Source organism: Engraulis encrasicolus, chromosome 12, assembly GCF_034702125.1.
Source record: "Engraulis encrasicolus isolate BLACKSEA-1 chromosome 12, IST_EnEncr_1.0, whole genome shotgun sequence".
Classification (NCBI taxonomy): Eukaryota; Metazoa; Chordata; class Actinopteri; order Clupeiformes; family Engraulidae; genus Engraulis; species Engraulis encrasicolus.
In genome coordinates, this window is record NC_085868.1 from 38,993,600 (window position 1) to 39,019,226 (window position 25,627).

The 25,627-nt window shown below is 43.5% G+C and overlaps 2 protein-coding genes across 2 annotated transcripts; both read right to left on the bottom strand.

Annotated features, from left to right (window-relative positions):
• Positions 1-284: 284 nt before the first annotated feature.
• On the bottom strand, positions 285-12,883 carry dusp27 (dual specificity phosphatase 27). Its single transcript, XM_063212160.1, has 6 exons — positions 12,771-12,883; positions 10,128-10,285; positions 7,008-7,147; positions 4,823-5,054; positions 4,194-4,411; positions 285-3,587 (listed from the first exon to the last, which is right to left on the bottom strand). Exons 2-6 carry the CDS (start codon positions 10,247-10,249, stop codon positions 838-840), a joined length of 3,462 nt encoding a protein of 1,153 aa, XP_063068230.1. The 5' UTR covers positions 10,250-10,285; positions 12,771-12,883; the 3' UTR covers positions 285-837.
• A 1,037-nt stretch (positions 12,884-13,920) lies between these two features.
• Positions 13,921-24,354, bottom strand: setdb2 (SET domain bifurcated histone lysine methyltransferase 2). The gene is made up of 10 exons (XM_063212161.1): positions 23,900-24,354; positions 23,701-23,814; positions 22,585-22,680; positions 22,374-22,467; positions 20,820-21,689; positions 19,847-20,016; positions 18,905-19,159; positions 17,026-17,249; positions 15,698-15,786; positions 13,921-14,658 (listed from the first exon to the last, which is right to left on the bottom strand). The coding sequence occupies exons 1-10, from the start codon at positions 23,925-23,927 to the stop codon at positions 14,595-14,597; spliced, it is 2,004 nt and encodes a 667-aa protein (XP_063068231.1). The 5' UTR covers positions 23,928-24,354; the 3' UTR covers positions 13,921-14,594.
• Positions 24,355-25,627: the final 1,273 nt, after the last annotated feature.

Consider the following 25,627-nt stretch of genomic DNA (forward strand, 5'->3'; position numbering starts at 1 on the left):
ATGACATTTGAACATCCTTGATAAACAACCAAGACAAAATGTTTAGTTTTAAAGAAAGAGCAAAATACATTTTTTTTACTATAATGCTGGTGCAAAATTAAATGATGTTTATATACGGCTCGCATGTGGACGCCAGGCCTCCAGTTACCCATCCTTGCAATAGAGTATAATAAAATAACTGAGGTGGTGATGAGGTGGTCAGGAATCAGGAATCATCAAAACATATTGCAGTATTAAGTGTAATGCAAATGGCAAAATATGCAAAAATATAGACTTTACCAGCGTAAAAGAAATGGCCTTGCTTATTTTTATTTGTTTTATTGAGTTAAATACTTTTTACACTCTCTCATTGATGATTTATTCTTTCTGTTAAATAGAAAAGGTCCAACAAAATCTCACACATTTGTGAACAAAACTACAAAAGTCCAACTCCAAAATCAGTTCCTGGAACCATTTGGAATTTCTCATTTGGGGGGAAAGGCAATTTACCCTTTAAGTAGGCCTTACAGTAGTTTGAAGCAATAGATTGTTTGAAAGTCAAACTTGTCCCTCTGGTCCTGTCTTGTTGCTTGTGGCGTCTAACGTCCATGATGCCTCTGTGGAAAAAAACCCAATTATGTCTCCCCCCGGCAACCTAAGCAGAGCGACTTTTCGTGGGCTTCCTACCATTCAACATCCCAATTGCTAATGATATAAGGACCTTTATATTGTGCTTTTGCGATATATTAAATAATGCTTCGATCATTAATGATGTTGAGCCTTGCATGACGAGGCCACAAAGAAGGGGAAAGGGCAGGAGGAATTAGTTTGGCTTTGATCCATTCTCTCGTGTTGCCTTTAACTCCGTGTAGAGGTCTTTGCTTCTTCCTGTTTCCTCCAGGCAGCTAGCACCTCGTCATCCCCCTGTTCCATCTCTCTCTGCGCTCTCTCGCGACACCGCTGCCGGATTTGACTGAGATAGGCGTTCACTTCATCATCGTCCTCCTCCTCTTCCTCCCTTCTGTTCCTGACTCTTCTTTCGGTGTCTTCGGCGGAGTAAGATCTTGGCTGGTACCGCGGTGGCGGGCTGTCGTCTCTGCTGAAGTTGGAATAGCCGGTGTCTGGAGGGCAGTAACCGGACATGCTGGTCATCATGTCGTCATCGTCATCACTCAAGTCATTGACTCTGCGTCTTGAGGTGTCAGGTAATGCTGAGGGCCGGGCGAAGGCCCCGTTCGCGTGCTCAGACACAGTGGCAGCGCCCTCTTCCTCTTCCTCATCGAGTTGCTCGGACCTCGCACCGGGCGGCCTTACGTTCTTCAACCATTCGTCAATGCTGCACGACTTATCGCGTTCTATTCCCGAGATGTTGAGTCTCCCTGACAGTCCGTAATCTCGTTTTATTTTTCGGCGGGCAGGAGTTGGGGTGGTGGAGTCGGGAAGGAGTGTGGAGGAATTGGCTAGGTAAGAGCCGTATTTACCTGTCGTGGTACCAAATGCGTCGGCCCCCTCGGCCTCCTCGTCATCGCTGTCCTCCTTTGGCTTTTTCTTTTTGAACAGCGTGCTGCGTTTGTTGTCCTCCGCTATTTTTATCTTCTCGTAGGTCGCGATCCTGTCACTCATCTCTGACTTGATGTCCTTCTCCATCTTGTCCAGTTTATTCAAGTTGACCGTGTCCTGGAAGAGGCTGTAGAGCGGCACGCTGGTCGTGGTGATTTTACTCTTGCTGGAAGAAGCGCCAAACTCTGACGCAGACCTCGACATACCCCCGGCGGAGAGGACGGACTCTGCCCTCCGGTTTTGAGACCGCATGCTGGAGTAGGATGTACCACTCAGCATTGACATCCTGTCGTCATCGAAGCCACTGCGAACAGAACCAAGGCGTGATGCTCGGCCAGTGCTGAGGCCTAGGTCGACGGACAAAGCAGGCAGGCTTCCCTCCCCCACGTCTCCCTGTTTCTGCATCAGCGTCTCCACCACGACATTGGAAATCCAGTTCTGAATGGCGGCTATGTTCACCATGGGTTCTCCGTCTGCATTCTGCATGGCAGGCATGGGTGGGAGCTGTATTTGTGGAAGAGCTGCTTGGGAGTGTACGCTACCCGCTTGTGATGGCGCTCTTCCTCCCAGCACCGATTGGGAGTGTACACTACCCGCTTGTGATGGCGCTCTTCCTCCGAGCACCGAAGACCGTCCGCTGATCACAGATGACCTTCCACTAATCATCGACGATCGTCCACTTAGCATGGACATGTTGTCGTCGTTAGCAGTGCTTTGAGCGGGGAACGCTCCCGCGCAAAAAGCAGAAAGGGGAATGGTGTTTCCGGACGCTTCGTCCCAGCCGCACACAGACTGGCTTTCTTCCAGCGTCTTCCGTGAGCGCTCGAGGAGTTCTTCCCGCCGCTGCCTGCGTTTTTGAGTGCTTGAGTCGGTGACGCGTGACAAGCTTGCCAGGTCATCCTTGTCCTCATCAAAACCGAACTTCTGTTGCTGCTTCAGCTTCCAAGTTTGGTAGGCAGTCAAGTTGACGTCCTCGAGGTTTGGCGGAGGAGGTTCCTCCCCGTCGCCTCTACTTGAACTCGCACCGCTGAGTACGCTACTCGTGTCGCCGTCGTCTTTGTTTTTGTTCCACCCGTAGTGAATGCGTTTGACCTTCCAGCGCTCCAAGACCGACAGATTGTCTTTGTTTTTCTTGCAGAAGTTGTACATGGAGCTGGAGTCTGACATCAAGCTCTCGAGGTCATCGTCGATCTTCTTGCTCGCTTGTTTCGTCTCCTCCTCATCCCTGGCCTTGTACCGAGCGGCAGCCTGCTCTTCGATCTCCTGCAGCCGCTCCTTCCAGACGTCCGAGAAGCTGCTGCAGCTCGTGGTGGACGCGCTGTCAAAGGTTTTGCACTTGGAGCGTTTCATCAGCGCTACTTTCATGTCCCGGACTTCCTCGCTAGTGACGCTCTCGAGGTCTTCCGGCTTCGGGATACGCTTCCGTCCTTCCCCTTCGACGCCGGCGACGACAGATTCCTCGTCATCCTCGCACATCAGCTGTGCCTCCCACCAGTCTTCGTCTTGAAACTTCTCATTTCGTTTCTGCCACTCCCGCACCATTGAGTCGACATCGTCGTCGTCCTCGTCCTCTCCGCCTTTCCCCGGCAGTTCGACATCGTCCGCCAAGCTCGGGGCACCGTTCTCGTAAGTACGACCATCACCTCCTCGGATCCCCGCTTTCATGGCCGCCGCGGCGGCGGACGAGGCCACGCTACTCATGACACTGCCACAGTCCTCCTCCTCCTCCATCATGATGGAGTGGGCCTTGACGCCCATGACGCTCTCCTCCTCCTCCTCCTCCCCCAGCGCATCCTGCGCCAGCAGTCGGCGGGCGTCGATGACGGAACACTCGCTCAGAGTGTCGTCATCGCCATCACGCTCCTCCTGGAGGCTCTCGTTGAGCTCTCGCAGCTGCTTGATGAAGCCCTCGTTGGGGTTGATGGCGCGCTTCTTGCGGATCGCCGACAGCGCCTCCATGATGGTCATGTCCTGGAAGATCATGAGGTAGGCGGCCACTAGGATGGCGGAGCGGCTAACGCCCATCATGGAGTCCACCAGCACCTTACCTGGGAAAAAACAAAAACGATATGAAACATCAGGTGAATCCCATTTTATTTCAAACATTTTTTTTATAAAAAGCAGACAATCCGCACACTTTAGGACCAAAAGCTTGCAAGTCAAGTAAAGCTTCTTTGCACAAAAATAGATCTGAAGTGTGCGGATTGTCTCCTTTTTATACAGAAATTTCTGCTGAATCCTGCACCTTCTAAACAGATGAGCGGTGACCTATCACAACTTTAGTTAAAACATTTTTTTTTAAAAATGTATTGGTTTTATATATTTTTTTCATTTTATTGGATTTATTGATGTATACAGTACATTAGGTCAGTAATCACATTTAATTAATCGCAAGGTAAAAGGAGGCTGTTACAGTCCACATATGTTTTGATGACACCCTTGTACACTCACCTCATCAGACAGTACTCTAAAACAGATTATGAACATGGCATTTCCATGTTGGAAAATGCTATGCCACTTATATACAAATTAGTTCACTTCAGGGACCATTACTTTTAGTAAATATATAATTAGATAAAGGTATTATATTATATTATATTATATTATATTATATATTATATTATATTATATTACATTACATAGATATTTCTCACCCTTATGTGTCAGCAAAGCTTCGTCCAGAAACTCGGCCGCCGTGCGAAAGTGAGGCGATATGTCCGCGTCTGCAAAGTCATCCACTTCGACACCCATGTAGCTGATGTTCATGCCCGCGTAGAACGCCTGGCCTGTGTAGACGCCTGTGCCGTGCGCACAGTTCAGGATGTGTGTGATGCCCATACGTTTCAGACGGGCCATGTTGACAGCCACTGACCTGCGCAGCGGAAAACATTGCAGATGATTTGGTTACACACTTGCATTGTTGTGGAAAAAGATACTGCCATAAGTGGGGAGGTGAAACACGGTCTGTTATATCAGTTGTAAAATACATGTATATGATCAATTGATACACACCAGATTCATTACAAATGACAAATAACCAGGTTCTCTTTGCTTAATGAAGCCCAAGTTCATAAACATTAAACCTGATTGTTTAATCATTGTAGTTGTATAAGTTGTTTGAAATGAACTTACTAGGAAAAGGTAATGTACTGTGTAGTTGAAACCAGTATTTATATTATGTTTAACATAAAAAAAGAAGAAAACTGACAGTGATGCTGCATTCAGTACACTGCATACTGTACAGTACATGCATGTGTGCAAATTCCACGTCTGACTGACTTACTTCTCTGCGATGAAGATGTTGGGCCACACCTCGTCCACGGCGTTGAAGGGCGCCTCCAGTTTGTCCTTGATCATTGACCTCTGGATGTCCAGCACGCAGGGCGTATTGTAGGGGCTGCGGTCGTCCATCATGTCCTTGACGCGATTGTACAGGTCCTCCACCATCAGCTGCTCCGGGGTCTCCAGCAGGGACTCGGGGTAGGGGCTCATCTTCACCTTTCTCGGCGGCAACTCTGGGAAAGGGACATGGACGACTGATTACAAACAGTACGAGTGCCTTCACAAATGGGCTGACTGACTGCACATGTTAAACAGATTGCCAAAAGTTTGAACTGTACTGTACATCATGTCTCTTCTTTTTTTCATTGTGTACTCCAAACTGCTTTTTACAATGTCTTTGGGTGCAAGACAACAGATTTGTACATTTCGTGTAGAAAATCCAAGAAGGCTTTGGCGAAAAATGCCTGTCTGTCATGCTAAGCCACTAAAATAAAAAAAAAAACAAGAAACAGTCAAAACTAGTGCGATTTTTCTACAAAAAATATGATCTCTCTTCACCTCTCTCTCGGCAGCAGCTTTGTGGAAGGGGAAAAATGTTATACTGCAATTCTGAGTGGCTTTTCATTGCACTGACTGCTGGCAAGCCTGTATGCAGGTAGCCTGGTCCTGACCATCCGATAACACTATCATTTCATTTCGTATTTATGGTCTGGCATTTGTTTGCTCTGAAGCAATTGTAGGAAGCAGGAAGTTTGCACTCAGTTATGGTTTGAAATGATTGGACACCTCTCACCCAATCGTTGGCAGTTACTCAACAACAACATAGCGCTGACCAATGGCTCTGGCGCAGATGTGTACGTCATTGTCACGAGCGCCCTCCCCCTTTCGCCCCCACGTGGGGGGCGTATTCGCTTATTGGCTGTTTTCTGGGGGGGCGTTGCGATCAAAATTCTACTGCTCCAAGCACTCCACAGAGACGAACGGCCAGACTACAGTAGTGGAGCCAATCCTTTGGCGGAAGTACGTAGGATGGCTCGCGAGGCTAGTATGCAGGTGGGCCTGTTCATGTTCTTCACCTCTCTCATTGCATTGACAACTCGGTAAGGGGAAAAGAATGATTGATTACATGCGAGTGGCTTCAAAATGGACTGACTGCTTTCCACTGAACTGTACGTCACCTTCACATCTCTCTGCGGCAACTCTGAAAAGAAACGTACTACTGGTAGCCTATTGTCACTGAACATACAGAATGAGCGGTTTCACAATACACTGACTGCTTGTCTGCATGTCTGTATCCAGGCGTGCCTGTTCATGTTCCTTCACCTCTCAGTGGAAACTCTATGTAAGGGAAATGTATGATTGATTGCATATGTATGAGTGGCTTAACAAGGCAGGGAATGCTTGCAACTTGTTCAACATCAAGTTTGTATCCAGTTGTGGGTTATGAGGGGTATTTCACAAAGTCACATTTTCAGAAATATTCAGAAAAGCCAGCTGAATCCTTTTCATAGTATAATGGGCTATGCAATTATGAATGGGCAGCTTCACAAGTCACTGTCTGTTTGCAACCTGCTCAAGGAGAAATCTGTGATCAGGTGTGTGTGGTCTAGTAAAAATGTGCAATATACAATTACATGATAGAAAAGTTGATCTTGTGCATGATCTTCACCTATCTTTGCTGGTAAGTGAATGGAAAACCAAATATGAGTGGTTTTAGAATGCAGTAACTGCTTGAAAGTCAGTACACAAGTGTTTGTGTTATAGAAAAGGGCAATATGTGCAGTACATCATAAAACCTAAACTGTGTATATCATATTCACTTCTTTCGGTGGCATTTCTGGGTATGGGAAAAGTATGATTACATATGAGTGGCCTCACAATGTACTAAACCGTTGGCTACCTGTTCAACGAAAAGTCTGTCCATGCAGGTGTTGATGTTCTTCACCGTTCTAATTTTCAGACTTTTCATTTCATTTCCATAATGGACAATGAATCTGATTACAAATTAAAAGCCTCACAATTCCCTTTGTACTCCGGTATTTGCTGTATATGTTTTGTCTGGCAACAGCCTGGTAAATACATGTAGGTAAAGCTCTGCAAACATATCCACACATATCCCTCTTCCAATTACTTAAAAAATTCTGATTTCATTTAAATGGTTTGTTCCAGCATCCGAAACATCTCACCTTCATTGATGATCTTTTTGGCAGCAACGGAAGAGGACAGGTGAATAGGTTCCATGAAGATACTGTCCGAGTTGGAGAAGCCAGAGATCATGGAGAACCTGTCTGTCATGGTGGAGAACCGGTCCGAGGCTGTAGACATTCTAAGAATGGTGTGATAAGGGAAAAGGGTAAAGAAAATCATTGTCATTGTTTTGTGAATGGGTAACCATTTTGGTTGCCTGATTTTCATAGACTTCAGATTACGTACCGCAATTCTGGTCTGACCAGGACTACAACGATTAGTGTTTCCAAATGGCCTGGTTAATCCGCCTCCCTCGGCTTGCTAATTGGTTGAGGGCTGTGCCGAAGTTTAAACCAAACATTTCTGAGTCCCAATAGAACATCTCTGCTTAAACCACGTCAATGCCTTGAACACACCTCTACCCAGGACGGTTGGAAAGGCTCCGTTGATTGGTTCCAGACAAAGTGGGTTGTGTTTCCCGCTGTGGAGGGAACGGAATCCTCATACACAAGCTCCTGGCCCTACTGTGTGTAGCTGAGCCGAAGGCGTTGCGTCACCAGTAGGGCGGAGCCCGGCTACCATTTTGGTGTCTATGGTGCAGTGCTATGCTAATGCAGTGCCTGCTGAAGGGTCTCGTCAGACATCAGTTGTATCAAAGAAGATCTAACAAGAAGCGTCATTTTGTTTCTTTTCCGGTATCCACTTTATGTCGGGTGAACGCTCCTTTAGGAGACCTTCGGTTAGGAGACATTTGGAGTCCTAAGGTTGATAATCAATGAAGTCCCCTTAGCGCTGTAGATGGCGGTAGCGCATGTCTCGCGCAAACACCTCTGAAAGAGAAGAAGAAGTAGAGGACAACGCCCCCTTAGGAGACCCAACTTGAGCACAAGCTCTTGCATTGAGTGGGCGTGTTTTGCGATATCTTGCTGTGGTTCAGTATTTTTGGTTGTATCATTACACCTATTGTGGGTGAAAGCAGGGCTGTGACCAAAATTCAGCATTGGCATAATATCCTAATCGACAAAAATAGCCAACTGCTAAGAAGGAAGGTTAGCAAATACAGAATGCCTGTACAACTATAAAGGACGACAGTGGCAAATTTCAATAGTAATTAAAAGCTGAGTCAGTGTGGGGCTTTCAGTTTCCTGTACATGTAAAGCTAATAAGATGCTTTCTGTGTCTCTTAACAGGGTGTTTATGAAAATACAGCATTTTGTTTTTCATTCCAACTCCTGAAATTGATGCCGATGTACCAACGATGTAAAAGGACCTTGCCATCAACATCTGCAGTGACTGACCTATAGCACGTGACAAAAGTCAAATGGAGTCATGGGTCTTTGGGGGTCATATATGACATGTCTGTTGAAAAATATTGTGCAATGGTCTGTCGACCAGAAACAGCATGTGTTGCAATGAAGCAGGCATGATATTTTAGGATCCTCATAGAAGACCGGATCAACATGTTGATGTCTGACTGCATGAATCACTTTGAATGGAAATTGGCTTGTTACGTTCAAGTCATAGGCCAATTTACAAGAGAGCAGTCATCCACAGTAATGACACAATGCATATTCTTTTTTTTATTAATAATAAATTGTAGGGTGCAGTTGTAAATAGTCAAAGACAACCTTTGGTGAAAATTTGATTATGACCAAAATTGCAGTGATAACTTGAATTCCATGAGCTATCTAGGTCACAGCCAACAGCTTTTGAAAACAAGCATGCTCTGGCCGCATGGTGAGAGAATTTCAAATAGCTATTTTTAAAACACTAGAAGGCTTGACGTAGCATAACACTTATAGTTTTATCAGTCTCACACTGCCTGGCCCACACACACAGACAGGAGCATTGAGAACATTGTTGATATAAACAGAGATTATTTTAAATAGAACTGAACACTGAATGCCCATGATGTCTGCCTCTGCTACAGAGTCCTTTTTGTTGTCTTTTATTTTTTTCATGGCAGGATAACGTTTCGTAAAGGAAGAAAGGAAATCCGCACACTGTTACTGCTCTCCGATTTATTGAACACAACGTTTCGACCTCAGGCGGTCTTCGATCAGGATTCTAAAAGGATTCTAAGTGTGCGGACTCCTCACTCTGAAAACTACAGTTGACCTTCGTCCTGCACCTTTCCCTGGGATGTGCACAATCCTCTCCTTCAACTGAATGCCTCTGCTACAGAGGACACAGTAGGAACCACTTTTGCATAACATTACAAAAGCAGGGACAGATTATGATTTCATGGGCCCCTGGGCCAGTCCAGACAATAAGAAAGATCCCCTCTCCATGGAACGGTGAGGTTCCAAAAGGTTTTGGTGTTTAGCGAAGACATTGGAGATGGGGATTTTTCTCCCGAGGAAAATTGAAAATACGGTATTTAAAAGTGAAATTTGAACACAATATGAGAACATAAATATAGACCAGTAATGAAGTGGGTTTTTTTGTAACACAGAGGCTTGGGCTTAAGGGCACCCTTCGCTATTGGGTCCCTGGTCAGTGTTGCCAGATTGGCAGTCTGTGGGTAAACATGGTCAAAAACGGCCATTGGGCGGGTTTTTCTGCAGTTTTATGGCCATAGAAATCAATACAATTTGTTAAAATTTGGGGCGGAATTGAGCGCCTCCAGGCGGTTTTTGAGCACCGTTTGGCTTGAAAATGGTCAGACTAATCTGGCAACACTGTACCTGGGCCTAGGCCCAGTAGGCCCGTGCTATAATCCCTCCCTGTCCATTCATAATAGGGTCTCCGGCCCAAAAAAGTTTGAGAAGCCTTGCTTTAATCCATTTTAGCCTGATGACTTGTATATGTTGTTTGACCTTTGGTGCCTGGAGAAACATATACGCTGCATTCAGGCTCTTGAGATTTTAGCTTTTTAAATAAAAATATGGGTATGCACAGCTGAATGAACACATTCTTATGCAAGATGAGGGGTCTTAGGATTTAAATGCAATCATGTTTCATGTTTTTATGTGCATCAGAGGCGAAGATATTTAGATTTGTATAGGCTGAAGGCAACTTTCCCAACAAGGGCTTAGGCATTCAGCAGGTATTTTTTTGCAGGTGCTTTAGGCATCAATGGGTTTATAGACCACATTCTTATGGATGTCAATTCTTACCCAGTGGGAGAGGGGCAGCGCAAGTAGCGTGCCTGCACATCCTTCACCGTCCGCTCCTCACTCTGCTCCTCCTCATCTGGAACCACCTGCTCTTCCTCGTCTGGTGGAGGTGGAGTTGCCATGGTGCACTGTAGCGAACACTCCGTCAGCTGTATCCCCTAGCAACAAAGACCATTCCAAAACATTCCAATTGAATCAAACCGCACTCTGGATGAATATTGATGATCTGAAGTACTAAAACTTAAAATGACACACTAAGCCCATCGTTTATGTGTGTGTGTGTGTGTGTGTGTGTGTGTGTGTGTGTGTGTGTGTGTGTGTGTGTGTGTGTGTGTGTGTGTGTGTGTGTGTGTGTGTGTGTGTAACTGCTATTAAATCCACAGTGGGTCTGGCTGGTTTGAGATGAATCATACAGTAGACTAATGTGTTCATCTAAATCCACATTACTGTAACATGCAGGAATAAAATGGCCAACTTATGTCAGTGTACAAGCGCACATTATTTCTTATTACAAGCACAGGTAAATTGCCTGCCACCTTCAGCGCTGAGGTCAATATTCTTGAAATAATTGTCCACCCCCGAAATAGGGGAAGCATAATGTATTGCATAGCTTTGTGGGGGCACAACAAACAACAATCCACACACTAAACCTACATCTCATGGATGTCAACATTGGACTACACAATGTTATCCTCTAAACTAATGAAATAATTGACTGCCTGTCCCAAACGGCTCATGTTACTTCAATATGATATTTCAAAATAAGTCTACACAAGCAAATGAGACGGGTGTCAGATCTAGAAGTTGCTTCATCAAAGGAGTTTAGTCATCAGCTGTCGCTGAAGACCAAACTGGTCGGCCACTGTGTTGTGACCAGTGCTTATTTTGGTAACAGTCATTTTACTGTCATTATACTAACACTGGTCAGGTATCCTAGATGAATTTCAGAAGTTCTTAGCATCAAGACTGCATTAAGGGGGTGCAGCAGCTCTGTGGGCACTATACCATTAACAATGTCGGGCAGCAATGCATTACAAAAACAATTAATTACTGTAATGCATTACTTTTTGCTGTAATGCAGTAATGTAAGGCATTACAGGGCACAAATCTGTAATATTTACTTAGTTACAATGCTAAATAATTTAAGTTACAATGCATTACAATGACCTGGGTTTTAGTGGTACTCAGTGTGGTGAGTTAGAAAGAAGCTATTCCTGAACCTGGTAGTTTTTAGTCTGCATGCTTCCAAAAACACCTCCTGGATGGGAGGTGAAAAAGTCATGACTCATGAGCTTGATTTACACTGTAATAAATTGCCAGATCCATATTTAGGCCTACAGTTCTTTTGGCGAAAGTAACTAAAGTAATGATAAAGTAAATATAGTAATATTGTAGTGTAAGGGAATACTTTTAAAAGACAGTAACATGAAATCAGTTATGCATTACCGTTTTTGAGTAACTTGTCCAACACTGACCATTTAACCTGGGTTTGATTCTGACCCGAGGTCATTTCCTGATCCTTCCTCATCTCTGTCTGCCTCACTATCCTATCTGACAAATAAAGATGTAAAAGCCCAAAGTATCGAAAAGAAAATGAATTCTTCTTCTAGCCAAGCCCTTCCTGTGACTTCCTCTGTTAAGTGTGTCCTAAAATGCTTCACAGGCCAAAATGACCCAATGTTCCATTCAAAGAATCTCCTAGAAGGGTCTGGAACATTCTAAATCTAACACCCTTCTTAGCGATCAGTGGAAACAGTGCCACTACCTGTGTTATATCATCCAATACATTCTCAACACTTGAATTAACACACACAGCATGTTTTCCTTTAGCTTTTCCATAACCTTTCCCCAAAACGAGATAAGAACACAGGATAGTCCAGGGTGCATCATGGAGGTTGCTACCAGGTAGGCCTATACTTGTTTCTGTATATAGCCTATATATGTTCCCAATCAAATCAAACGGTTTGATTTGATTGAAGTATTAGTAAATAAGCCTGACTCATTATGTTAAATTACAAGTGAATGAATGTCATTGTGTGCTTCACATCCAATTTTGTCAAAGTAACATTATGGTTCACTGTTAACATTATCATTATCATCACAACAGTTGCTGGTTTAATATATAGCAAATAATTGAAAAGAAATTCAATTTACGCTTATTTTTGAAATGCTAATCTCAATATTAAAGCCTAAGAGTATGAAGTTTGATATTTTATTATTGGTTTGACTACAGTCAGTCTGATTCACAACCCAGACTTTTAAAAGTCTGAAACCACACAGGTAGTTTCTCCCTTGAGTAAAAAAAAAACATATTCAGTTTAACACTGTTAACGTTTAAATAACATCCATGATATAAAAAAAGAATCTGAAAACACCTATTCTCATTTTAGAATGCAATGCATGTTAGTCTGTGTAGTTTCTGAGTGAACTACGGCCCTTGAGTGCGTGTGGCTATTCATAGCCAGTGACACAGCTGTGAATAGCCTTCAAGACCAACAGAGTGACAGCTGAGGGGGGGATTCTGATAAGGTGAAGCCACCAACATTTAGGGACTTCACTTTTAGTGAGCCGATTCCAAAACACATAGACCCATATTAATCCCAACACATATACATTCTCTCTCTTACACACACATACACTTACCAGTTAATATGAGTTAAATCCTTCCTGGTTCAGGAGACAGGGCATGGAGAGGGTGATGTTCAACTGAAGCCAAAGTGTCAGTTGACTGGTGTGGGCACATTGCTGTAAAGCCGGCCCCCTAATGGACACACGACACTGCTGTGACATCAGTGCTGTCACATGGGTAAAAACAGTGGTTGGAGAACAGTGATATGAGGCCTGTGTGAGAGTCAAAGCCCCGTTTTAGCTTTATGAACCATAGACAGCGCATAGGATGATGTATACATGCAAATTAATCTGACTTACTTAGAAAATATTCAAAAGGTCCATGGCGTAACATGAAATATCTAGTTAATTTCTGAAATTTGTGTTGCCTGTTCTCAAACGTGTTCTCTCTCATTAATATGCAATAAGTGCTATAATAATATGCAATAAATGCTATCAATTTGAGGTATTCTGATATTCTAACTGGTTGATGATGCATTAGGCATGTAATGGCTAAATACCCGTAGTCTCTTACTGCAGCAGGGGTCGCTGGCGACCCTGTTCACTTGCTGAAAATTCGTAACTACATCATAACAACATTGCCATGACATTACAGAGAGCCATAGTGCTGCGCTAAGGGGTTAATACACTGTGTAGGAAATGGTCAAAAAAGGTACTGCAACTATGCTGCTCTTTGAAACTGTGCTGTATGCTGCCAAATTGGGCCCTTTCTTGAATATTTACTATATAATGAATGAACAAATATTTATTAATATGATTAACGTATAGTAAGTTTTGCAGCTAAAAATGCCCATTTCTGGAAATTCAAAATGGCGGACCATGGAGAAGATCTCCCTTTTCATGTATGACGAGTGCAATTTTTCCCAGTCATATACACGTATATAATGCTTAGAATTTCATGGTGGTGGTAAGTTTTCATGAAAAAGGTAACACTAGTGAGTGGGTAGCATGAATTCTGAAAATAAACACCAAAAAGTCTTGCACAGTGTACCTTTAAAATGAGGAAGCCACAGCCACATACTAACATGACTTGCACATCTAAACTCACATCACTTACTTACAAAAAAAAGACAAGAGATCAGGTCCTAAAATGTAGATATGCAGATCACTCTGCATGTGAGCAGCCTTTCCATATTGATTTAAAGCAATAAACAAAACATTTAAATGTTTCCAATATTTAGAATTTTCTTTTTTAATTAAAATCCTAACTACAGCGTGTCACAAATATGTTATCTCCCATGTTAGTCAATTCATAGTTGCGTAAAAAATTGGGAAATATGTCACACACCACCAGTCACAACCAATGGGTTATAAACTGCACAGACACATAATGCTTCACACTTAAAGATTTAGAAAACACCTTAAAAAATATCAACATCAAACTAGTAAAATATTTTTTTAGACATAATTTCAAGTGAAAAGTTCGTTTTGTCTGGGAACCCAACTTTGGTTCAGTTCTGTGAACGATGGCTTTTCGTTCCCTGTAGCTTCGATCCTAACTTCAGCCATAACTGTGGTTCATATTCTCAAAATCATTATAATGTTAGTGCCAACCGTTGATATTTTCAGTGACAAGTCCTTCTTCCAACATTTCTAATGACTGAAGTCTTCCTTCATTTGTAGTGTCCATGTCCTTTTCCCAACAAAAGTTTAAGTCCCGTAGGTCCATCTTTCAACATTTACAGTGAGTAGGGCTGTCTTTCATCATTTGGGGCCCAAGCCTTCATCAAGAAAGACAGTGTCAGTCCTTCTTCCAACATTTGGTAAGTATTTCTCCCTTATGATGGCCAAAATGTGTCCGCAGTAACCTCACACAGAGAACAATGGCAGTGTTACGGTTCAGTTGCCATTGATGTGATCCTCAGAGTTACTCCAGGTGAGTTCCGTTCCTGACTTTACAGTCCTGTGAAAAACAACAATTTGGGGCATATCAATATACTGACAAATCACTTATACTACATTATATTAAACACTTAACAGATGTGTGTACTTGTGAAAGAGGACATTAAAAAGCTACAGATCTAGAGGACGCCCTGTGCGAAATACGGTGATGTTGGATATATGCTAGACCAGTGTTTCTCAACCAGGGTGCCGGGCAATGCCTCAGGGGTGCCGCGGCAATGTGACTGGTAAATAAATTATGCAATTTAATACATATTTGTCTGAATTAGTTAAGTATTGCTTAGTCAGCGGAGTCTTTCATCTGACATTTATGCACAATAAAGTAAATTTAGGTTGCCCATGTAAGCTGCAATTTTGAATGTAGGTTGTGTGACGTCTCCAAATGTGTTACTTTTCTAAGCGTTTGTGGTATCCGGTGCGATGCCAAGTTACGGCTTGTTGGTTTGGGGTTCCTTGAAAATTTTCATTAATTGAAAGGGTGCCTCGCCTAAAAAAAGGTTGAGAAACACTGTGCTAGACTCAGCCACTATGGACCTTACGCATCTAAGAATCCTGGTCCCAACCTACGTGGACATTTATGATTCTACAATCTCTATCTATCTCTTCTTCCTCTGCCTTCCTGATATCTCTGCCTCTCCTCTCTTCCTCTCCTTTTATATCCACCTCTAACAATTATGTTTTTTTTTCCTCATTTGTTAAGCACTTTGAGTTGCATCACTTGTATGATACAGTGCTATACAAATACAATTATTATTATATTGAGATACTGGTAAATTACTTCTTGCCGTTTGGCTAGTTATAACAAATTATTTCACCCATCTTGCTAATGAGCCACATACAAGCTGTGCGGACAACATACATCCATTTTTGCAACATTATGTTATGCACTTGTACAATATGCTTTACAAGCATATGTTCACTTTAACTATACATTACAGTTGTACATGTTACATATGGAACATATTAGCCAATATACCTACATTGTATAACTCTAAAATGTAATTACATGCCAAGCATACTGGTGTCCTGCTTGTGCGTACCTGCTTGTGAAGAAAGCCACCATGGGGAACAGAGGGTCATGGGTGTCCACAAAGACGTTCTGCACAAACAAGTTGGGCCTTGAACTTTGCTGTAGATAAACACATACAGATTAAAACAAATTAAAAACAAATCTGTTTCATCACAGTGTTGCCCTGATTAAATAACAATTATGTTAATAAATGGATGTTCCAAACTAATTTGCTACAACGTACATATGGCAGGAAGAAAGCGGTTCATTTCACCGCATTTCAAACTTCTAAATTGTGCATTAATTTACAGTTTTTCTCAATTGGTTTTGTACATTTCTCACAACAGAATAATGATTCTCAAAAGTCTTTGTTCAATTGTGACTTCCTGGTGTTACCTGTGCACATGGTCAAATCAGTTTCTCATTGTTTTCGGCATATAGCAAATGCTCTCGTCCACCATGCCATGGCTGTGTACAATTCTCAGTGATTTCGTACATTATCAATTGCTTTTGTCATATCACTCAAAAAGCTTTGTCACTGAATGCATGAAACTATCTCAATCTTATCTGATAAATGTAATATAAAACTGAATTTACAACATTTCCCATCCAATCTAAACAACATTTCGCTTCAGAAAAGATCCTCAAGAGTGTACTATTCAATTGACAACATGAGAAATTGATTTGACTAGCTTGTCCATACACTATGACACAATGACTAACCATTCTGCTGGCGCTGATAAGTTCATTGACACAAAAACTTGGTTTTTGAAAGACAAATAAGGGTTTTGAGCAAGAGACTCGGTTTTGCAGGTTATCCACCGTGTTTTGCCATTTGTTAAAGCTGTTTTGAGAATGAATATTGTGTTTTGCAAATTGCGAGAGAGATTCGAGAAATGTACAAAACCAATTGAGAAATACTGTAATAACAAAAGTCTCTGAAAACCAACAAGATCACAATAATAATGCTGCCAACGGTGCCCTCTTGTGGCATCTTCCAGAACACCATCAGCGTACAACAGTAGTTCACAACCTTTTAACCCATTGATGCCTGATGTTGCATTGCGCAATATTGGTACTGGCGCCTCGCACATTACACAACATTCAGGCTCATGAGATTTGAGACAGCTTTATTAAAACTCTCTGTTTGTTTGAGATAAATGAAAACATTCTATTGAAAGATGAGGGTCTTAGCATTTAAATGAAACTTAGCGCATATTTTTATGCGCTTCGGAAGCTGAGATATTAAGGCTTTTATAGGCTGGGGGCAGCTTTTCTTAAAAAGGGCTCAGGCATTCAGTGCCTTAGGCGTCAATGGGTTAATGCTGGGACCCCGTTTTGGATTTATGAATATCTTACATTGATAAATCGGCCAACGTTGCCTTCTTTTGTGGCATCAAGGTAATAACTCTGCTTAGTGTGGCTGCTGCTTTTCTGGACGCCCTCCAGATGGTTTGTTGTTTTTGTTGTGGTGGTGGAGGTGGTGGTGGTGGTTGGTATTGTTGTCGGCCTGAGTTGGGGTGCCTTATTCTCCTCCTCTGGTTTCTCATCAGTCTCCATCATATGCTCCTCCACCTCTGGACCTAGTCAATCAAATAAAACGGTTCTTTTTATTAGTGTGTCATTTCTCTTTTAAGTAGTTTACTCTATTTCTAGAAAGTATGCATTTTATTTAGTGACTCTGAAGATGTCGCAACACCGAAACGTGCGAAATCGGGTGTGTGCACAAAATAAAGTCTTGAAAACTAAGCTGCAGTGTGCTCCAGCCTCTGCTTTCCTGCATTTTATTTAGTGTTGCACTGATACCATTTTTTGGCCCCAGAGCTGCATACTATTTGGATGTAAGATCTCTCATCATGGCTTTGTCAGGCTACCGTCTACCTTTGTGAAACAAATACTTTTAAAATACCTCTGATATAAAATAACTAAGTTCAAGGCTGCGTTCAAGTGACATATAAGCATCAGTAAATGGTATCGGTGCCCTATTTGTTGGTACTCGCCGATACCGATACCACCATTTCAGTGTCGATCTGGGCCCCGCCCGATACTGGCATCAGTATCGGTGCAACACTAATTTAACTTATTCCAAAATCTGTCACCATTAAAGGTGCACCAGAGAGGGTCTATTGGTAGTACGAGAGAGGAATCTCGCGACTTTTTCCGGGTGGTACTGTCCACCAAGTGGCGCCATCCAGACAGCGCAGAGGAGCGCCAAGGAGCGCAGAGGCTGTTAGAATGAATGGGGTCTCATGGACCTCAACCACAGATGCTGCCATTGCTTTGGGAGAGAATTGGTATCATCGTTTCATTTTATTTTTCCCAAAGGCAGGATAAATTATCCTTTCAAACAGCACTTTGAATGTTTAAACTCGCTGGATCTTTGTAAAATACGTCTTTATTGTCAATATGACGTCACGAGTGGCTTCACACACTGCGTTTGGATTGGTCGGCCAGCTCTATTGCTGTGATCACGACTGTCGTAAAGCAATTTTGTTAGCAAGATGCTAGCGGAGCCTGACTCATAAATGCCAAAACTGTAAGAAATCAGAAGGACATAACTCCCAGGTTATTGTATATTTCATTTAAATCCACATTGGTTCCTCAGAACTTACAGTAATATTGTCAAGTTTCAGCCGACAGCGAGCACAATTGTCAGTTATAAGCGCCAGCCTTATGGGCTCTGCTGTCTCGACAGCGCTCCCTAGGTGAACTGCAGGCACGGGTTGGAGGGTGAGATTGGACACTGTATGTAAACCCACTGTGGGTGCACTGTGTAGGATGGTGGCCAGAGTAGGTATTGCAACTATGCTGCTCATTAAAACTGTGCTGTCTACTGCCAAATTTCTTTTCATGAATATTTACTAAATAATGAACTAATATCTAATATGACCAAAATAAAGTAAGTTTTGCAGCTAAAAGAAAGGCAGAGGAGCCAAGTCTCAGCCATCCCCCCTTAAGTCCAAAACAACCCCAGGTGCCCAGGGGGATTGGGTGAGGGAGGCAGAAGTCCAAACACTGCTTTTCCTTCACATAGCCTGTGTGGTCCAAACCAAGAACATTCACTACACTTTATTAGTGCTACCCAATCATAATGAATCGTTTGAAAAAATAACGCACTTGTATTTACTTGTCTTCTTCGGAAGTGCTCCAAATGACACAAAACTGCCATGTGAGTAGAACACAGTGTTTTGCACTGTAAGTTATGGCCCTTGCTTTATCCTTTAAGAAGTATTCTTACCTATTTTCACAATTCTAATGAGTGTGTCCTGCTCTGCGTCTGTGCTGGCTCCCGTGTGGTCTGCGGGCCCTTGAATGACGGGGATGTGGGAGGGGGCACAGGTGTCTGTGTCTGCGGATAATGACCCGGCCGGCGGCAAGACTGGATGGGTCCACTCCTCCACCACCTCCACCTCGTCATCTGACATGGGCTCCTCTCGGGGGGCTTTACGCGGAGGCGACTCCTCCGTGCTCTGCTCCGTCCTCAGCACCACACCTGAAGGCGAAAAAGAAATAGATTACATTACATTTAGCTGACGCTTTCAAAGCGACTTAAGTTAGTTATTTTTAGGTGCAGGGTGTTGGTTACACTCCCTGGAGCAGTGTGGGGTTAGGTGCCTTGCTCAAAGGCAACTACAGTAAAGGGCACCCTGGCTGTAAACTGAACAGACATGACACATTTACATTACATTACATTGCTCTTAGCTGACGCTTTCATTTTGTTCAAAGCGACTTACAGTTACTATTTTTCAGGGTATTGGTTACAGGCCCTGGAGCAATGTGGGGTTAGGTGCCTTGCTCAAGGGCACTTCAGCCATGGATGGAGGGATTCGAACCTGCAGCCCCTAGATTGAAAGACCAACTCTCTAACCACTAGGCCACGGCTGCCCCCACACACTGACACACTGTCAGAATGTCAACAACATTGCCACATCATAGGCAACATGTGCCTCACATACATGGGAAATATTGTAGGGGGGGCTAATGTTGCAGATTTGAATTGAAGCAGCTTTTCAGGTGTTTTATCAACTTGCAATGAGATGAAATGCCCTTGTGGAATTTGCTTTGCTGTCCTCTATGGTTTAAATGTACACAAATTGTCAAGTCCTTTCAGTAGTTGACCAAAAGAAAAGAAAAATTATTCAGTACCACGCACGCCCGCACACACACACACGCTTCTCACCTGCGTATGTGCAAACGAAGGTTCCTGAGTCCAGGTCGTCACGACAGCGCACCCCCCAGCCCCCCTCCTTCTTGCGGAACACCTGCAGACGAACGCGCACGCCGTGCTGGACCAGCCGGTTCTGGCAGCGAACCGGGTCGCAGCCACACCACGGACTGCACTCATACAGCCTAGCAGGGGCACAACACACATCACATTCAATCAAATCAGCTTTTGAACATCACATTTGCAACAGATCACATTAAATCAAATCAGCTTTTAAACATCACATTTCTGGCGCTCATACAGCCTAGCAGGGACACAACATCATTGGCCCATTGGCCAAACATCATTGGCCCCGGTCGTGATTCAAAGGGTTAGGGCCATTGACTGGACCCTGGTTTGATTCTGGCTAGGGGCCATCTCCTGAGACCTCCTCACTCCCTGTCTGCACAGGTTGCTGTAGCCTCTGATGCGTATAATAATCTACTGTCACTAAGCTTATACGTTAGAGGTGCACCGAAAATTCGGCCGCAGAAAATATTCGTCCGAAAAACGCAAAAAAAGAGACTTTTGGTTTTCGGAAGAAAGCCAATTGAGTGGCCGAATCAGAGGCCGAATAGAAAATGAATTGAAAATGGGCATTAATTTAACTAAGTTCAATAATTATAGAAAATGAATTGAAAATGGGCATTAATTTAACTAATTTCAGTTCTACTCTAACATTTGACTTCAAATACACATTTATTTTCTTTCAAAAACATCTCTAAACATTTATTGTAAGCCGTAGATTTAAGCAATATTTAAAAATAGTGAAAAACCCAACTTTTGATGACTTTTAACAGAATTGTAATATTCGGTTTCGGTTGCGGTATTCGGCCAAGTGATAAATTATTATTCGGTTTCGGCCACAAATGTTCCTTTCGGTGCACCTCTACTATACGTATTAGGAAAAGAAAAAGGAAGTAGCTCTCAAAGGTCTGCTCCTACTCACCCCGTCTGCACAGGTTGCCTGAGCCTCTGATGCGTATAATACTCCACCGCTTCCCCTCCAGCGGCCTTCTGAGACAGCTGCAGGCAGGCGCAGCTGGAGCTGTCTGCGCAGCCGTCTGTGCAGTCGCAGCAGGCAGAGAACAGCTCCCCCGCCCCTGCCCCTGCGCCCGCGCACAGGAAGCAGCCGTGCGGCCAGCGCTCCCGGCGGTAGCGGAACTCCGTCGGCTGCGAGGCGTCCACCTCGTTGCAGAGCTGCACGGGGACGGACTCCACCCCCCGGCTCAGGTCGCGCTTGCTGACCGTGGCGGCGAGAGGCAGTCGCTCCGGCTGCACCGCCGGGCAGAAGCTGAAGTTCCACGGCTGCAGCACGCCAAACGCCTCCGTCTTGTGCAGGTAGCGCCAGACTTCCGCGAAGCTGCCCAGCAGTCGCCCGCAAGGAGCTTTGTAGACCACACCAGCCTCCCCCTCCTTCTCCGCCGCCTCCCCATCATCGCCGTCAGGGCTGGGTGGTGAGGAGGAGGAAGAGGAGGAGGTGGTGGTGGCGGCAGTATTGTCCGGGTTGGAGGAGGAGTAGCGGGTCCGGCCGAAACACTGGCGCCGGAACTTGCACAACAGGGGCGCCCTGAGGGGGTTCTGGCCCAGGAAGTGGTCCGGGTGGCGGGGAATGGCGGTTACGCAGAGCGGGCCGCAGTGGTGGTCGCCTGGCGGGTCTTTGGGGTATAAACTGTCCAGGTTGTTGTCCGGCAGCTGAGGCGAGGGCATGGTGGAGAGCAGCATGAGGTCGAAGAGGTTTTGGTGGGGTGACGGCGGCGTCAGAGGGTCCTTGTGGTTCAGGATGACCGGGACTTGAGAGTCATGGGTGTCGTCAGAACTGTGAAAAAATGAACAGAGCACGTTTTAAACCAAATGTAGCATGTCTGGAGTCTCTCAAGGCAGTTTCACACTGGATCTGTCAGAAGACATCTCATAGATGTTGTATGGGCCGATTATTGGTCCGTTCATGCCACCGGTTGAGTTGTGGCTCCGATGGCCGGCCAGTCAGACCCCCATGCCTCAGACACACCGACAGTCATCCATCAGTGGACTGAGCCAGTGTGAAACAGGCATTACAGTGCATTAGAGCAGTGGTACTTAACCTGGGGGTGCGCCAGAGATTTCAGGGGGTGCGCGGAATTGTGTTTGTGTTGAGGTTGTGTCCAAAATTCTGTTAGCAAACATTATAATTAGGCCAATTCGAAACCAAATTTAAACCGGTCAAGTCATTAAGGTATTAATGAATGTCTCAGGCAAGAATCATTGTGATAAATCACTGAAATCATTTTTTTATGACATATAGAAGTGTAGAAGTTTGGGTTGGGGGTGCGCGGCTTCTCTTGGTCACAGGTAAGGGGGTGCGTGACAAAAAAAAGGTTAAGAACCAGTGCATTAGAGCTCTAGGTAGTTTGCAAACACCAAATTGGCCCTAAAAACCACCTTGATGAAAGTTACATTTTAAACACCCATCTGCAGAATATACAGGTAGGGAGAAGAAAAAAAAAGAAAAACAAAACCCAACCTTCCATTCTGCTCATCACTTTCCAGCCTTTCCAGAAGTTGATTTTCTTTTGACGGAAGTTGCAAACAACCAAATTCAGTGTTTGTTAAAAAATCTGTCAAAGGAACAAGCATTAAAACATGACTTATCAGTCAAGTCACTAATCATACTAATGAAAATAAACTGCTGAGTACATATCAGTGAAGGAATAGGATAAAAATGAGCATGTTACCTTCCCCGATGACAACTTCTTGAATGGCAAAATGTTTCATGTTCAGTGTGTCACTTATCCCACAGCTCTGGAGAATGAGCATGCTCTGGGCATACTCTTTAGATAAAAATAAAAAACGATAATCAGTTTTATTGTCCAACCACACTAACTTGTACAAGGATTTATGACACACAGGCACAACATACACCACACAATATCTATATACAATACACTCATCACCTGCCACTTTATTAGGTACACCATGCTTGTACCGGGTTGGACCACCTTTTGACTTCACAACTGCCTTCATCAACACTCAGGTAGGCTGTAGCATTGCATCAATGCTGGGGAGCATTTCTCGAAGCCAAAGTTGCTCACTACATCAACTACTTTGTTGTTTTCATGCATTTTCCCATTGGCAACTACCAAAGTTGCTAACAGCCTAACAACTTCTCTTTTGAGAAATGCACCCCTGAATTGGTACTAAGGGCCCCAAAGTGGATTAAGACAATACATCCCACACAATCACACTACTACCAGCCTGAACTGTTGATATAAGGCAGGGTGGATCCATGTTTTCATGTTGCTGATGCCAAACTTTGACCCTATTGTTCGAGTGTTACAGCAGAATTGAACTCATTAGATCAGAAAACATTTTCCAATCTTTTATTGTCCAATTTTGGTTAGCCTGTGTGAATTCTAGGCCCAGTTGTTTCCTATTCTTAACTGAACGAGAGGCAACCAGTGTAGTCTTCTGCTGCTGTGTACCCCATCTGCCTCAAGGTTCAACGTGCTGTGCATTCAGAGAGATTCTTCGGCATATCTATGTTGTAACAAGTGGCTATTAGATCTATTCTTGCCTTTCTATCAGCTTGAAACAGTCTGGCCATTCTCCTCCGAGCTCTGGCATAAACAAAGCATTTTAACTCACAAAACTGCTGCTCACTGGTCATTATCTCCTTTTCTGACAATTCTGTGCAATTGCTCAGAGGATTATTCATTTGAGGCTGCTTGAGTTGCGCCACTGGCACTATATAACCCTAGGTTTGTTGTTATGAAGCCTCGGCAAATGTGCAACACTCACAGAGACTAATTGCTTATTGACAAATCCTTATTTGACAAATTTGTTTTGCCTACCATTGTCTGAAGCAGTCTTCGTCTTGATAGCATCTCTTAAGTTCATCAGGCATTGCAATAGCATATCAAAAACGTTGTCCACGTTCACATTTCTCCAGAAGTCCTTGGCTTTCTCTAGAATGCAAACGTCACGAGAGATTAAAGCAACTGACTGGCAAGATGTTCACGAAACTCATGAAAAATGAAGAAAGAGACTTACCTATATTATTAAGTAACGTTGTATCCATGTCGCAAATTGTTTGTAAATATGGAGCTCAGCTTCCTCGTTTTCACGTTTCCTTACTCTACGATAGTAAGGCTACTTAGAAGCGTTACAATTTAACGTTTTAAAGAAGACGTCAATAACGACATGTTGGGCAATAGCACCATCTAACAGCTATTTAACGTTGTTACGGCAGCGATTAAATACAATGTGAAACTAATTCCGTACTGAGTCGAACTGAGCTAACAACACCGACTGGCATGTCTAACGGAGAGGCTTCTTTTACGTTCAGACAAAAGTCCAGCAACTCAGATAATAACATGGAAACCTCGGATATGAATTGGTAAGTCTTTCAATCAATATCGATATAATTTCATGGCATAGATCCAAAGATATAAGTCTGGTTTTAAATGTTTTCCCAAAATAGTTCACATGCAGGACAACGGCGGCAGTTTTTGAGCCACTGCCGTAAAAGTGTAGGGGAAGCCAGCTGTCGCAAAATGTTTTTTTACATTTACATCCGGCGTTTCAAAATAAAAGATTGACTTATTGTGCTGTGTGACTGAAAAGTAAATAAACAAACAAACAAATATAAAATACATAATGCATAATACACATAATACACAAAATATATAAAACACACAAAGCAAACAAACAAATAAACAAATAATTAGGCTAAAAGTGGAATAAGTGAAAAGGATGGCATTTATCATTCACATAAAATTACAATTAATTAACAGACATAGCATACAGGTCATAAAACTAGTGATGGGCAAAATAAGTTTTGTTGAAGCTCTGAACCATTTTATTTAGGCACATTGTTTTAAAAAAAATGGGTTGAAGTTTCAGTAACATGGCCCTCTCCTGGTGAAAAGCCATGCTTGCAGTTAAATGGGCCCAATTCTACAACATGAGATGATATCCATATGGCAGCCGGACAAAGCGTGCCGGAACGTGTTTCAAACCATTATCAGCAAAAATCATAAAAACATAAAAAACACGAGACATTGTTATGTCGTCTACACCGACCTCATCAGTAAAATGTCAAATGGGCAGTCATGGGTAAGCTGTTAGGGCGACAGACTTGTCTCCCCCATCCTCCTCCATGGCTGAGGTACCCTGAGCATGGCATCATCCCGCTGCACTGCATCGGGTGCCATTGGTGGCTGCCCCCTTGCACAGGTGAGGCATAAATGCAATTTCGTTGTGTCCAGTGTTCACTTGTTTGCTGTGGAGTGTTGTGTCAAAATGATAATGGAGTTGTTGGAGTTTCCCAGTTGGGCTGTCACAAATGCCTGAAAGTTAGTGTGCAAATATGAGCTCAGTCCAAATTTTGGGGGGTATCCATACAGATCTCGCAGATAATGAGGGGATATCATGCCATGTTGTTGAATTGGGCCCATTCAAATGCCCAAGATCACGCTTATATGAAGTGGAGTCACAGATCCACCTACAGTTAAATGCGTGAGAAGCGACCATATGCTAAATCTGATTGTGTTGTGGAGAATTATGTCAGGAATGCCTGCACTTCACCTTCACCTCACAAAGAGACACCAAACCAGTCTGACATGATGGCAACACTTTCAGTTCCCCAAGCATACCTCTCTGACACTCACTGAGCCAAACATCAGTTGTGTGCAGTCTACACTGGGGTAAAGTACTGTACACCTGAGTTGATTATCCACAATGTCTATCAATACGTCTTTGAAATGGATCTTCATCGCC